Source organism: Gavialis gangeticus, unplaced genomic scaffold, assembly GCF_001723915.1.
Source record: "Gavialis gangeticus isolate Ggan-Ray unplaced genomic scaffold, GavGan_comp1, whole genome shotgun sequence".
In the NCBI taxonomy this organism is placed as follows: Eukaryota; Metazoa; Chordata; order Crocodylia; family Gavialidae; genus Gavialis; species Gavialis gangeticus.
The window spans coordinates 46,978,274-46,991,798 of NW_017729032.1; the positions used below are offsets into that span (position 1 = coordinate 46,978,274).

The 13,525-nt window shown below is 39.3% G+C and overlaps 1 protein-coding gene across 1 annotated transcript in view; it reads right to left on the bottom strand.

Moving 5' to 3' along the window:
- FLT1 (fms related tyrosine kinase 1) overlaps positions 1-13,525 on the bottom strand; it is a 154,772-nt gene that overhangs the window by 63,854 nt on the left and 77,393 nt on the right. The window contains exons 12-13 of the mRNA XM_019523793.1: positions 9,245-9,353; positions 3,204-3,491 (exon numbers count right to left, since the gene is read on the bottom strand). Coding sequence (XP_019379338.1) covers positions 3,204-3,491; positions 9,245-9,353 — 397 coding nt within the window. The remainder of the gene's footprint in view (positions 1-3,203; positions 3,492-9,244; positions 9,354-13,525) is intronic.

The window sequence follows — 13,525 nt, forward strand, 5'->3', positions numbered from 1 at the left end:
AGATGTTGATCTTAATCAAATCTCTGTCACATTATATTATCAACAATGTTTTCTTCCAGCCAACAAGATTACCCTCTTTTCAGCTATGGATCCATGATATTTACATTCGGTTTCCCATTTTTCCCGAACAAGCTGACTAGAAAATTTAAGACAGCAGGTTCATGTTTTATATGTATAAATGATTATAATAAAGCAGGAATGCCATGGCATTCAAAATAAAGTGTAACAAGATGACAGAATAAAGGCAAATCACACATTTTGTAAGTTATTTTTGATTAATTTTAATTTGTTTATAGCCATACACTAAAGATGGGTTTTCGTAATGAGAAAAAATACCTTGATTAAAACTTAGGTCCAGTATCATTCACACATTTTAATAATTTCCTTGGCACAACTGGATGGTTTTCAAGGACATGGCTTTGCTCTTTCAGACCACCTGTGTCTTCTGTTTGATACTGTAGGTGAGCCATACAATAGGATGTTTTAAAGCACCCAATATTGATGTAACTCTGTTCTAGTCAAAGTCAATGGAAAAATTTCAATTAGGTACACACAGAGCCAAGTCAATGGAGAGTGCTTTTGAGCATTCTTCCCCTATACTGAATATTGAGTATCACACTCATAGTCTCCATATCTGACTGTGAGGTCATAAACATAGGATAAGGGACCAATTCTGCTCTCAGTTTTTTTTCCTAAAGAACCTCATTGTACGCAGAAGGTAGTCCAGGAGATTTATGGGATGTTACAAAAAGCAGAAGAGCACAGTGACAGTGAAAGAAAAATCCTTATTTCCAAAATGAGTGTTGGCATTTGGAAAAGCACTGAAATGTTATACAGCTTGTAGTTTCACAACCTTTTACCCTCTTCAGCTTCTGGGTGTGAAGCTTGTTTGGTTTTATTAACAAGTAGGACAATATAAATACACAGTTTCATTTAAATACTTTTTTAAGGGCATATAGTCTTAAATTACACGTTTTTCTCCCCAAGTAATGTGCTATTTAACAGAACTTACACAAACTTCCAGAATGACAAGATTCTCCCAGTTAGCTGGCAAGATCAGCAGTGACAAGGGCTCTTTTTTTTCCTCCCACTCTGGCCTTCAATTGTGGAACCCTTTCCTCTCACAATTTAGTTGAAGTTCTTTCTTCTATGCCTGCCAACACTGGACTCAGGTAGAGGCACTCGCTCAGCATTGTACAGTATGGCTGTTGGAGCACTGGCCATAGACTAGGAAGTGGCTACCAAGACGTCTCCCAGGCCAATGTGGTATACATCATCACTCAACAATTCCACAGAGAAACATTTCTAATCTCCATCATATCATTTGTGACCCAAACTCTTATCACAAGGTTGTTGCCAGCAACTGACTGCTACAAGCAACTGCACTGTGATTTTTCTGAACACTTTCAAATACAACAAGACAAGCTTTCCCCATTTTGTCAGTGATTACCAATTATTCCACTTGCTTTTTAAGCATGTAAGAGAAACCCAAGTTCCTTTGCAAGAACACATTGTTTCTGGAAGCCATCACACTAATAATGAACAAAACAGCTACTGTATGTAAGAAGGCTATAGGTAACATTTCAAGATACAAATGATTATTCTTTTCTTTACTCTGACAACTTCCAGGTTATCAATTGTTTTCTAAGCATTTTAGGCTCCATGCAACTGGCATTATGGGGAAATGCTATTGTTTACCCTTTCACACTTGACAAAAGCAATTCCCACGTGAAAGACGAGTTTAGCCGTGGGACACAGTCCCAATACCTAAAGGAGGAAATAGTCTGGTGAGTTCCCAAGCACAAAAGTTGTCATGTTGTCACCCTCTATTTTAAAAGCACAACCACTTTGTTCCTTTGCTGAAGTTATTTTGGTCACTTAGGTTGGTTTTGTTATGGCTTATGTAAATCCTATATAAATGATCAATCATAAATGAAACCAAAAATAATAAAGGCTATGGATTGTAAAAAAATAAAGTTATCAGATCTATTAAAAATAGTAACTTCTTCCTTATACAGAATTTATAATACACAGCTACTCCTCATAGCAAAATCATGAAGAAAAGGAAATTCTTAAGAGGAAATTTAGATTATCCTTAGTTCTCTTTCAGTAGTTTGACCATTTCTTAATCCCCATAATAAATCCTATTTTCATTTGCATACCAAAAGGAAGGGGTGTCTTTTAATGGCCTTAATTTTAAATTTAAATTTGAAAAAATGTATTAAACATTTTGATGTAATGCCTGTAAACTTGTCAATGGGGTAACTGTAGCACTTCTCATAATGAAATAATTATAACGTTGCAAATTCCTGTATCTTCAAACAAGTTTGTGCCAGGCACAAAATTCCCACTGATATCAACAGGCCTTTACAGTAGTACAGTAATTCATTTTAAACACTGACCAACACAGTCACTGGAAGACTACCTAGATTTATTTGGAGGAACATGAATCACATCAGTTTTTAAATTTTCATTATTATAAATGATATAATAGGTATGTGCATCATATCAACATTTTTATTTCTTTTCTGCACCCCCAGGGCCTTCCTTGAGAAGATACTTTTAAGATTAATGTACTTAGTATAGAAAATTATTTCAAATAAATAAGCATTAGAACTTGCTCAGCAGGTAATATTTATAAATCCATCAAGATCAGATTAAAATAGAAATCTGTAGTCCAGTCAGTCTCAAACTGAGTTGTGCTCATTCTGCACTTTAAAGTTAAGTTATTAAATGTCCATTGTTGACTGAAAACAGCAGTTTTTAAAGTTAATCAGTTTATGCAGCTTTGCCACTTTCGAAGAGGCCGGTATCAGAGTGGAAGAAAAGACTGGTCCAAAGTTTTCATTATCACTCAGTAGGAGACAGCAAGGGACAAAACCCCACATCATACAAAATGCAGGATAGGGGATCTTCCAAACCCCAGCTTCCACCAACTTTGTCAAAGCAGAACAGACCCGTCTGAACTGAACTGGATGCCCATGCATTATGCTGCTACTCCTATGTCCAAACCCATTTTTGGAGGTGCACCACCTCAGAGCCTGAAAGGTAGCAACAGCAATAAAAATCAAGATGATATGAGACAACTGTTACTTTTTAATGAGTCCTTTAATGTTTTACATTGTTTTGTGTTGTACAATCATTCCTTGTGTTTTTATATCTGGGGATCCGAGAGTAAACAGCCTTTTTGTTGCAGTGCTCACCTCTAATTGTAACATCTTTCTTTTGAAGCACTTCTTTTCCTGTGTATATGTTCTGTGCTCTGCAGGTGTAGGTGCCTGAGTGTTCCAGGGAAACACTCTTGATGGTGAGAGGGAGGGTAATGGAGTACTCCTTAGTAAGAGGTTTTTTTGCTTTTGTTTGATTAACTGTCCTTGGTAAAATCCAGGCAATGTCTTTGTACAGGAATTTGCTGACCGAACAGGACAATATCAGGTTCTCTCCTTCAATGGGCATTTTTTCCAACTTAATATGAAATCCATTTGGTACATCTGTCAAAAATCAAGAACACTTTTAGTTTATAGGAAAGTATTGAGTCAAAAGAAATCATTTACTGTTTTCCCTGTAAGCAGAAGGTTTTTCAGCTGGAAATATTTAATGTTTTCCTTCTGGAGTCTCTAACCTTACTTCTTCCACAATGGACCGTGTCTATGCTTGTCATTCGTCCCCACAAATACAATACACGTCACTTGTACTGGACACACTGGCCTGATCTACAAGTGGCATAAATTGATGTTGCTTCTGTGATTTCACTTGAGCCAACTGATTTGTTCTAGCTCAGGGTTTGGCTCATCAGGTAAGGACATTCTAAGAGAAAGTACCAAAGGCTTTAAAGAGGGAACATTTGCAGTGGTTAGAAAGTGAGACCTATCTTCTTACAACTACAGTTGGTGAAACGGTACAAAGAAGTAAAAGCATTTTGGTGAACACAAGCAAACAGAGCAATTCAGAATCTTCTTGTGATTCATGACTATTAAGACAACTGGCTGGTATTCATTGAATATGTCCAGATCCTGAACATGTAATGAGATTTGATGCTGCCCCACTGAAGTCAAGGTTTTACACCACTGACTCCAGCGACAGTAAGAGTAGGGTTCTGGAATAAAGTCAGTTTAAAGCTTCTGTTCTGAATGTTAGTGTCTTTAATTTAATTGTAGCTAATATTCTGACGCTGTTTAAATTGTTTCTTACTCTTTTTAGTACAATTGACTTACAGAATTTGATGACACAGAAGGGTTCTTCCAATTGTTCCAGTTGTTAATTCCCACTACCCCTGACTGAACTTTACTTGAACCGTAGAGATGGGGACAGTGCCTAGTACTCATTTTTAGCATGCTGGTTTCCTCCTTTATGGTGTGAAATTATTTTTCTTAATGCCTGCTTGTTCTTGTCTTGATGCATAAAATCTTCTTGACAAAAACCTGCACTCAACACTGGGCACATCTACACATGTTATTAATGTGATTAAATAAACTCCAGCGCAGTTTGCACTAGAGTTTGTTGCTCCCAGGCACTGCGTTTACACATGTGCCTAAGACCACAGCACATTGAGCCAGGACTAAGCAGCCCCACCTGGCAGAAGGCCCGGGTGTCACCCTTCCAGCCTGAGGCTGCTTCAACCCAGCTCAACATGCTCTGGAAGGGCTGGCTGGTGCACCAGAGTGCTCCACTGTGGGGCACATTTTCAGGCAGCCCCCATACTGAAGCACTCTTGTGCCCCAGCCAGCCCTGTCAGCATCTACATGTGTGCTGCAGCACACTAAATGCCACCACCACAGGATAGTAATTATATTTACAAGTACTAACCTAAGGCAGTGTTTATTAGTTTACTGTGGCCTAATAGGGCCACACATGTAGATGCTGAGACTTTACTTCAGAGCTAATTAAGCAACTCCGCAGTAAATGTCTCGTGTAGACACATCCACTGTTCTCTATATTGAGTTTGGATTTGTTATGCTAACTTTTGGGTAAAGCATCTCAGGATCAAAACCCCGGATTCAAATTCTTTTCAACCTTGAAGTGTTAAAGACCAAAGAGGGAATTTGAATAATTTTGTGGTTTAAGACAGTCTTCATTGTTGCAATGGAAAGAAAATGTATATTATCCATTCAGGTGTGACTGATTAGGTGACTGCCAAGGATACTGAAATGGATGTTAAAACCTGTGCAAACACTTACTTCTCTTACAGTCCTATGTGGTAATTTAGCCTTCTCTCTCGCTCATTCTCAAAGTCATATTTAGAAAAGTAACCCCAAATCCACATTTTTCTGTGAATATGGTGCTGTTTCATTCTAATCACGGAAAAATGTGGATTTGGGGTTACTTTTTTAATCCAAACATTTGAGATTTTTTTAAATCAGAAAAAACCAGGATCCCTGGTCATAAGGAAAACTTTAATTTAAGGGATGAGAATCATTAAATCATAAACTAGAATCACAGAGTTGGTGGGATTTGGAAGGGACATCTAGTCCAACCTTTGCACTAATGCAACATGGTTTCTAAACTATTTCAATCAGATGACTATGCAGCCTCTTGGTAACACCTAGAGGAGGAGATACCACAAGAGAGCAAAAAACTAAGAAGTATGGGGCTGTATTCAGTGTGGACAAGCAACTGTAGCAACTTCTTTGATTTACCTAGGCTTACCTGAGGCAAGATTCTGATCTCATTCAAATCAATGCAAGTCAGGAGCTACTGAGATCAAAATTTTCCTTTGGGAGTATGTTGGTTTTGTGATACAACATCAGGTCAAATTCAGACCTATTGTAAGGAGATGCAATGATATCAATGGATCAGACTCTTGTCTCAAATATATGATCGGCCTCAGTTTCTGCACCACCTTTGCAGCAGACCAGAATTTGGCCCAGTTTGTATCAAGAAATGTCAACCTATCCATCTGAAATACTGCTACATTTTTACTTAGGAAAATACAAATACTCTATAAAAGCTGGGATAGGCCAAACAAAAATCTGAAGATGTAATTAAAGTTCCCTCTGAGAATCAGAGGCAGATGGCCTATATTCAATGTAAAAAGACCTCAGTATAAGTTCAGTATTGCTTTCATGTTGTCATACCTGGGCCATTCCCTAGGTATCACCAGGGAAGAAAAGCTAAGGCCAAAAGCAAAATCTAGTAGATTTCAATCAAATGGTTTATTTAAAGATGACAACCCTCTAATATATGACACCCAGCACTAATTGTGACAAACTGAGCCTAGCTATGTAACATGGCTGGGAATAATGTAAAAGGTTTTTATTTACTTTAGTGATTTGAAACTTCCTGTGGAAATAGCTCTCAGGTTTCCTGATGGAAGATTTTGTTTATCTTTGCCAAGTACCATCAGGAATCTCAAAATAAAATGCGCTTAGTGACATTGGGAAACCAGGGAGATAAGGCAGAGCTGTTCCTGTTTCACCCTCTGTAATTGCAAATACGCCCATGGGTCTGCTGTGTGCCAGCAAAACAGCCCAAAAAGTAGGGAAAGGGACAAACTGTGGGGGAGGGGGCTAGGGTAGTTCAATTTGATACAAAGGCATGGTTCTAGAGTCTGTGATGGCACCAGTGACCAGGAAGTCTCTCAGAAATGACTGGTCCCCATTGTCCTTGTGTAATATATAGACCTACATTTATTTAATGGACTCAGACATAAGACGCACATTTAGAAATGCATCAGCCTGAACAAAGTCTAAAGGTTCTTCCCTAGAGTAGCCAACAAGTGAGAAAGGCTATGCAAGAACCTCACTCCTTGGAGATACAGTCACACTTCCGCTAAGGATGGAGTATATACAGCTGCTCTGCTTTTAAACCTTTCAAGTCCAAAGACACATTGGAATTAGACTCGCATCCCAGCAATACCAAGGGATATACAGTTATAAATATGAGGTCTTGCCCAACATGGCCACTCCAGCAATCTACCTGGATTCCTTTGCCTTCACTTCCTTATATCTGTTTCTTTCCGTAGAAAGGGGAACAGGTCAAGGTAAAGACAGAACTAGTAGAAACATTAACTTCCACTGGCTGTCCACATGTTATTTCAGCCAGTGTCGATGGAGTATGTTACAGAAAGAGGTTGCCTATGCCATCTGTGATTCTATTATATGTTTTATCCCAATTCAAAAGTCAAGGACTGAACTATAGAGTGCTGCAAAGGAAGGGGCTTCTGGGAGTTGGAGGAATTATCTTCTTAGCTTACTCTAAATTTCTTCCAGGTGTTTTGAGCCCTTCCTGCTTAGCCTTTCCTTGCATTGGCAAGCAGCATCTGATCCTAAAAGAGGTCGTTTTCCCTTGTGTTAGATGCTTTGATGTCTCAGTATCAGTCTGTGTAATGCAGACTGTTCGCAAATGGCTGTACCAGCAATAACAATTTAAAACAAATAAACACCAGCAATCACCCTAGCCCTGAAGTATCTATTTTGAATACATTAGAAGGAAATCCTTTCTGGTGTCCACTTTGTTCACAGCCATCAGCATTTGGACTTTTTTCCCCTCCATCGTGTGTTTTTCAACAAACAGTAAAGAAATGGCAAATACGTTGCTCAGCTCACTTGTATTGTAAAATACTAGCAGACTAGAGGAATTTAGTTTCAATATAGGAGCAGACTTGCTAGAAAAATATGTGATTCCAAGTGGTGCCAAGAGCAATTAGCAGCATTATGAGTTTAATAAAAGCAACTACAAGTCAGTAGACAACCTAGATTTTTCATGTCACAGAACTAAAGTGATGGGAAATCATCAACAAATAAAACATCAGATCAGAATTATGAGCTGAGTTCATGTCAGCATCATAAACTCAGATAGAAAGATCGCTACCAACTAGAACAATTACAAATTTCCAGCCCAAAATAAAACAACTATGCCTCTTTCTGAATATGGGCTAGTCTTCAGAGGAAAGTCTGTATATCTTCTCTGCCATCATACACTCTATCGTGCAAAGAATTTCTCCCCCCAGATAAGAATCAGCTCATAACCTGAAATGCGAGAAGGGAAGCTGATTCTTTTGCACTATAATGGCATTAAGCACATAGAGAAAGTGGCAGTTGGCAGCTGTGAACAGGTTAGTGCTTTACGTGGTTTTAGGGGCTTACATATAGCACTGGAAGACTGAAGAATTTACTCTTCTTCAATGTGGAAAGTGTATTTATTATAGCTGGGTGGAACATTTTAAAAAGCAAGAATTTGGTCCCAAAACAGGAATAAATTAGACATTTGTTTTATATAAGTTGTTTTTTTTTTCTATTTCCTGACCAGTGCTGTAAACTCTTTCTATTTTAGCAAGACATCTGTCAGTCTAGAATTTTCTCCACTAGACTCCAGCCATCAAATTGAAACAGATCAACAACTAAAATGGACTACAAAAGTAGTAACAGAGCACAAAGCGATAAGCTGAAAATAGGTTTTACCTTTTCAGCTGATGTTTCATGGAAGGTTTATGATTTTAGAATTAAAGTGTAAAAAGGACTTTCTAGTTTCTACTATCTGGTTATTAAATAATTAATCACCATTTTCTGTAGTAATGAACTTTTTAAAGAACATTTTGGATCATTAACTTTTGAACTACTTTGGAAATATGTTCTGCCACAGTGAAAGTAACAGTCAACCAGAAGATGGCTCCTTTGCAATATTATCCTCCAATACGATGGTCAAGAAACTGTCCAATGGATTTTAGTAATATATTCATACTTGTTTCATTAGCCATTGAAATCACAGCATTTGGTCAGTATAGCAAAGATCCTGCAAAGATTTATGCATATACTTAATAGAAGTCAATCGGACCACTCACTTGTCGTTTAGCATATGTGTAAATCTTTGAAGGATTAGGATCTGTGTTCTCCTCATTTGTACACAATGGTGTCATGCCATCACACATCATGCTGCCCTGTAGGTGTTTGCAAATTATAAAGTAACACCATACATGAGGTAACTGAAAGCATCAAGCAGTAGAGAAAATCTTATCAGGCAACCTTGGTTCTTATGACCAATTTGCAGCCTCATTGAAATATTTAATAATGAATAATACTGATACATTACACTGTAATGTTAATCCCTTTCTGAGAAATCAGTCTCCATATTGCATAAAATACTACCAGAACAGCAGTAAAAAATATGGCCAGAGATAACGTTTACATCCATTGTAATATTTATCAGGTATAGGAAAACAAAATGGCATCATAAATATCACTTCTAGGCCAAGGGAGTGTTTTTGGGGGTTGGTTTTTTTTTGATTACAATATAGATTATACCTTACCTGTTACATAAAAGCTAACATTTCTTTCAACTGTCCCTATTTTGTTGGAAGCCACACAGCTGTAAATTCCAGACGATTTGGCTTCAGCTACAACCAGAATGCTAGCAGTCTGTGAAAGAAAGAATGGTTTTAGCTGTCATTAGATAAAGTCAATTTAAACATTTTTTGGGAAAAAGAAGTTTCTCCTGACAATATGATTCAGTGGCTCCATACATTCAGTGAGGCAGTGCTGTGGCAGTTAAGAGGAGGCATTACCATGTAACGTGCTAGAAATGATGGAAAAATAACGGGAAACTAGCTTCTCAGATGACCTTTATATTATCAGACACTACAACCCAAATCTTTGAATGTGCCTTCTAGATTGATTTATCTCATGCTGCTGATGTAATAATGACAGGTTATAAAACACAGGGTGTAGCACAGCACGTTCTATCCCAGAAGGCTGCTTGTGGATCAGTCAACAATGGGAGTAGGTATGGACCGCCTTACTCATCTGGGTAGCACTGGAAAAATGGAGCTGCACCTTGAAACCCATTTAGTATCCTCTTTCTCTCTTTCATGAGAGTGGGCCAGGGGTAGGAAAGAGGCTTGTTCATCTCTCTCAGATTTTTTCTTCCCTTTTAGATTTCAGCTTCAATATATTTCATAGGAGCACAAAATATCTATTTTAATGACATATGCCTCTATCCCACCATGTTGGCATTCTGAATCGTTTGACAGGTAGATATTATGTATATGAGCAGATGGCTCCTAGACATGCTTCTAGACAAAAACGTTATGGTACCATGCTAGGAGGTGATGGAAGGATGGTTCACTACTTAAACGCTCATTCAAGACTTGAAAAATCCCTGCCTCATTTGTTGTGTGATGTCAGGCAAGTCTCTCTGCCCTGCTCTGTCTTGGTTCCAGTTCTGTAAAATGGGGATAATAGTGCTTCTCCACCTCCCAAGTATTCTGGGAGGATACAGATGTTAAGGACTGTGAGGAACTACACACTAGCAGGCATGAGGGGAGACTTGTACTCTTACTTTGCCTTTTTTTTCATTATTTATAAGCAGAAAATACAGTGGCATCCAAAACGTGATTGGTACTGTAAAAACTTTTATAAGTTGTCTCAAAATTCAAAACAAGAAACAGCAGGTCAATAAGAACTAGGTAGAAAGTTCAAAGGAAGGGATCATGGCTGGCTGATCACAGCCTGAGAATTCATTAGTCCTCAAACAGTTCCTCAGCTGTTCCCAGGCTGGATCAAGGGGGAGGACAACAGTATGGACACATCCCTTTCTGCCACCACTGCTGCTGTCCTCGTCTGACCCAGGCACAGGGGAAGCCCCAGAACTGCTTATGTCCTTGAGTGTAGATGTGTGGGGAACTGGTGTCCGCTGGGGCTAGTGGAAGTGGCAGCACTCAGGTATCTCCCTCCAGCACCTGCTCTTGGCCAGCAGAGGACACCTGGGAGGGGTGGCAAGGAGCAGGGGCTGGAAGAAGGAACCTGCTGTGGCTGCTGCTGACCCCAGCTGAACCCAGCTGCCCATACAGCTGCTCCCTGCAACATGGGGCAGAAGCATCTCTGCGGCTTACCCCACCCCTGGGCAGCTAGGCACAGTGGTAGCCGCTGTGGTTGGTGGCTGTTTCCCTGCCTTCAAGTGCCTGTTCTCTGCCTGGCTCCTGGTGTCCCCCTCTAGCCCAGGGATTCCAGCCACATCTTGCCTCCTTCCTCAATAGTCTGAGGAGCAGTGTAGTAGGAGCATGCCCTGTACTAATCCTGGATCCCCCCACGGCTGTATCATTAACCTCAGTCAATTTTTCATAGGCTTTAGGGTAGAGGTTGGTACTGAGGAGGAATTTTAAAGCAGACTATGGGAGAGAGTAATGAAAAGGGAGGTGCCTGTATCTAAGGAACGCAGTTTGTGCTTCTTAGATACTTTCCATAAAACTCCAATAATTTCAAGGCAATTATATTTTCTTCTGCTCAGTCTGTCCAATAATTAGAGTCCTGGGCTAGGCTCAACAGTTTGGAGCAGTCCTGACAGAGGAATGGTGACCTTCTGCCCATCGTCAATAAGCACTGATCAAACCTGACAAAAACCAGTGTTGGCAAGTATTCATTCACACTCTGCATTTTCTATGTATACATTTTGAGCCGCACTAGGAGGAATCAATTATGACCCTCAAGTCTGACATCCTGCATAACACAGGCTTCCCAATTTAATCCAGGGGGAGGATGCAGCAGAGGGGGGACATCTGCCCTATTATGCAAGAATACACTATCTACCTCAGTTGTAACTAAATCATCTATTTTAGAAAAGATTTCAAGACTAGAAGCAATGATACAGGGCACCTCTGCCCCCTTAGGCTTGTTAAGCTCTGTCCTTGTCAACAACCATCTGTTAAAAAGTTATCATTTATTTCCAATATGAATTTCTCTAAATTTGCCTAAGCCATTCTGCTGCAAGATGAAAGAGCTAATGTATTTATGGACTGTGACCAACTAGCATCTTACACTTCCTTTGGATAAGTTAAATAGTCTTTAAGTCTCATTGTAGGGCAGCTTTTTCCAGGCCTTGACTATTTTTTGTAACTCTTCCCTGAACCCTGTCTAGTTTTAAAAATGTGGACATCCAAGCTGGGATAAAGGACTGCAATACTGATGTCACCAACAATGTACCAATTGACATTACTTTATCAATTTTGTGTGAACACCTACACAAAATACTTGGTGGCAGAGAATTAGGCTCGAGCTCTCTGACTCCACTGATATCTAGTTGTTGGGGTTTTTTTATTTGATTTCATTCTATTTCTGAGAATCATAGTGTTCTTGAGCCTGAAGCTTACGAAGAAAATGCTTCTACAATTCCTCCAGGTAGTGAGAATGAAAATGTTACTATCCAACACTTTGACTGACTAACAGAACACGGTTGCAGTTCTAAAATGGAAGTTTAGCCTAATACATGAGTTTCCATGCTCTATCAGACTTAGATGTAATCATTATTACTCCTAGATAGAGGTCTGTAGGCCTGTACATTTCCTCAAACATACATAATATTTCCTCAGTTATTGACCTGGGTGTTTGAAGTATGTAGGCATAAGATAACGTCCCCCTAAAATGATCTGTGACCACTCTGCTGGTGAATACTGTTTCAGGAGCCCCTGAAGCCAGCAAAGCAGTGTCCATGAAGCTAAGCCTGGCATGTTTTTCCATAGGGAATAAACACAGTTACTTTGGATCCATCTGTGCTGTGTATTTCTTTTCATATTGTTATTGCCTTGTAGAGAATAAAAGATACAACAGTACTGATTTATTATTTGCCATTAACCTCATATCATCTACCTAGTCCTGCCCTGGACATTCTCTGTAATGTGAAAAAGTTCAGGCTCTAGATAGGCAGCAGCAGAACTGCAAGCACAGAAGGGGCAGCAATACAGTGTAATTACTAGATATGGCAAAACAAAGTTTGCCTGGCATATGTGGCCTCTGTTACCTCCAAATCAGGCATTTTCACCTAGAAACTTTATTGCCATTTCCTCTCCTTCTAATGAGAGTATGTTCTCTTAGCCTTTACCCTGCCCTTTTGCAAGCACCAAGGCACACTTGTTTTATCCAAGACTTTGGTGAAAATGTTATTATGGACCACCTGTGTTGAAATATTGGCAGCACTTCACTGAGTTGTTTTTGATTACACTGATGATGTTCAGTACACATCACGTGTTGGTAAAGAGCATCAGTGTAAAACATCTAGCTGATATGCTCTGCCTTAAGATTTTTCACTATAAGACATACTTACTATAATATTTAGGGATCAAATAGCAGGACATAGACAAGCCTGAAGTCAGGGTAACCTCCTTCTCTAAGTTCATTTGGTTCAGGCAAGTGATTTTGTTGCTTATAAAATACAGTTGTACCTGAAGTGGCATAACAAACAGAAAGCTCTGTTCCAGTGGGACCAAACACACCTAGCTGATTCAAGGGGAAACTACAGTACAGGCAGCTATGTATTCTTATATCTGCTTCTGTTTCAACACCCTACATACACTAGAACTTGACTCATGCCTCTGTCACAAAGAGTGGGGATTTCCAGAAGGGGGGCAGGTACAGGTGCCAAATCACAGTTTATTTTTATTCTTGTCAAACACTAAATTTTACTTGCATGTCACAAATGGTTGTTCTAAAAGTGATGACAGAAATTGTATTTGCACTTAGGAGGATAGACAACCAAGGGAGAAGTTATGGGAAGTGCATTGAAAGGAAGGCAAGCTACAATTATGTTCTTAAAACAAGCT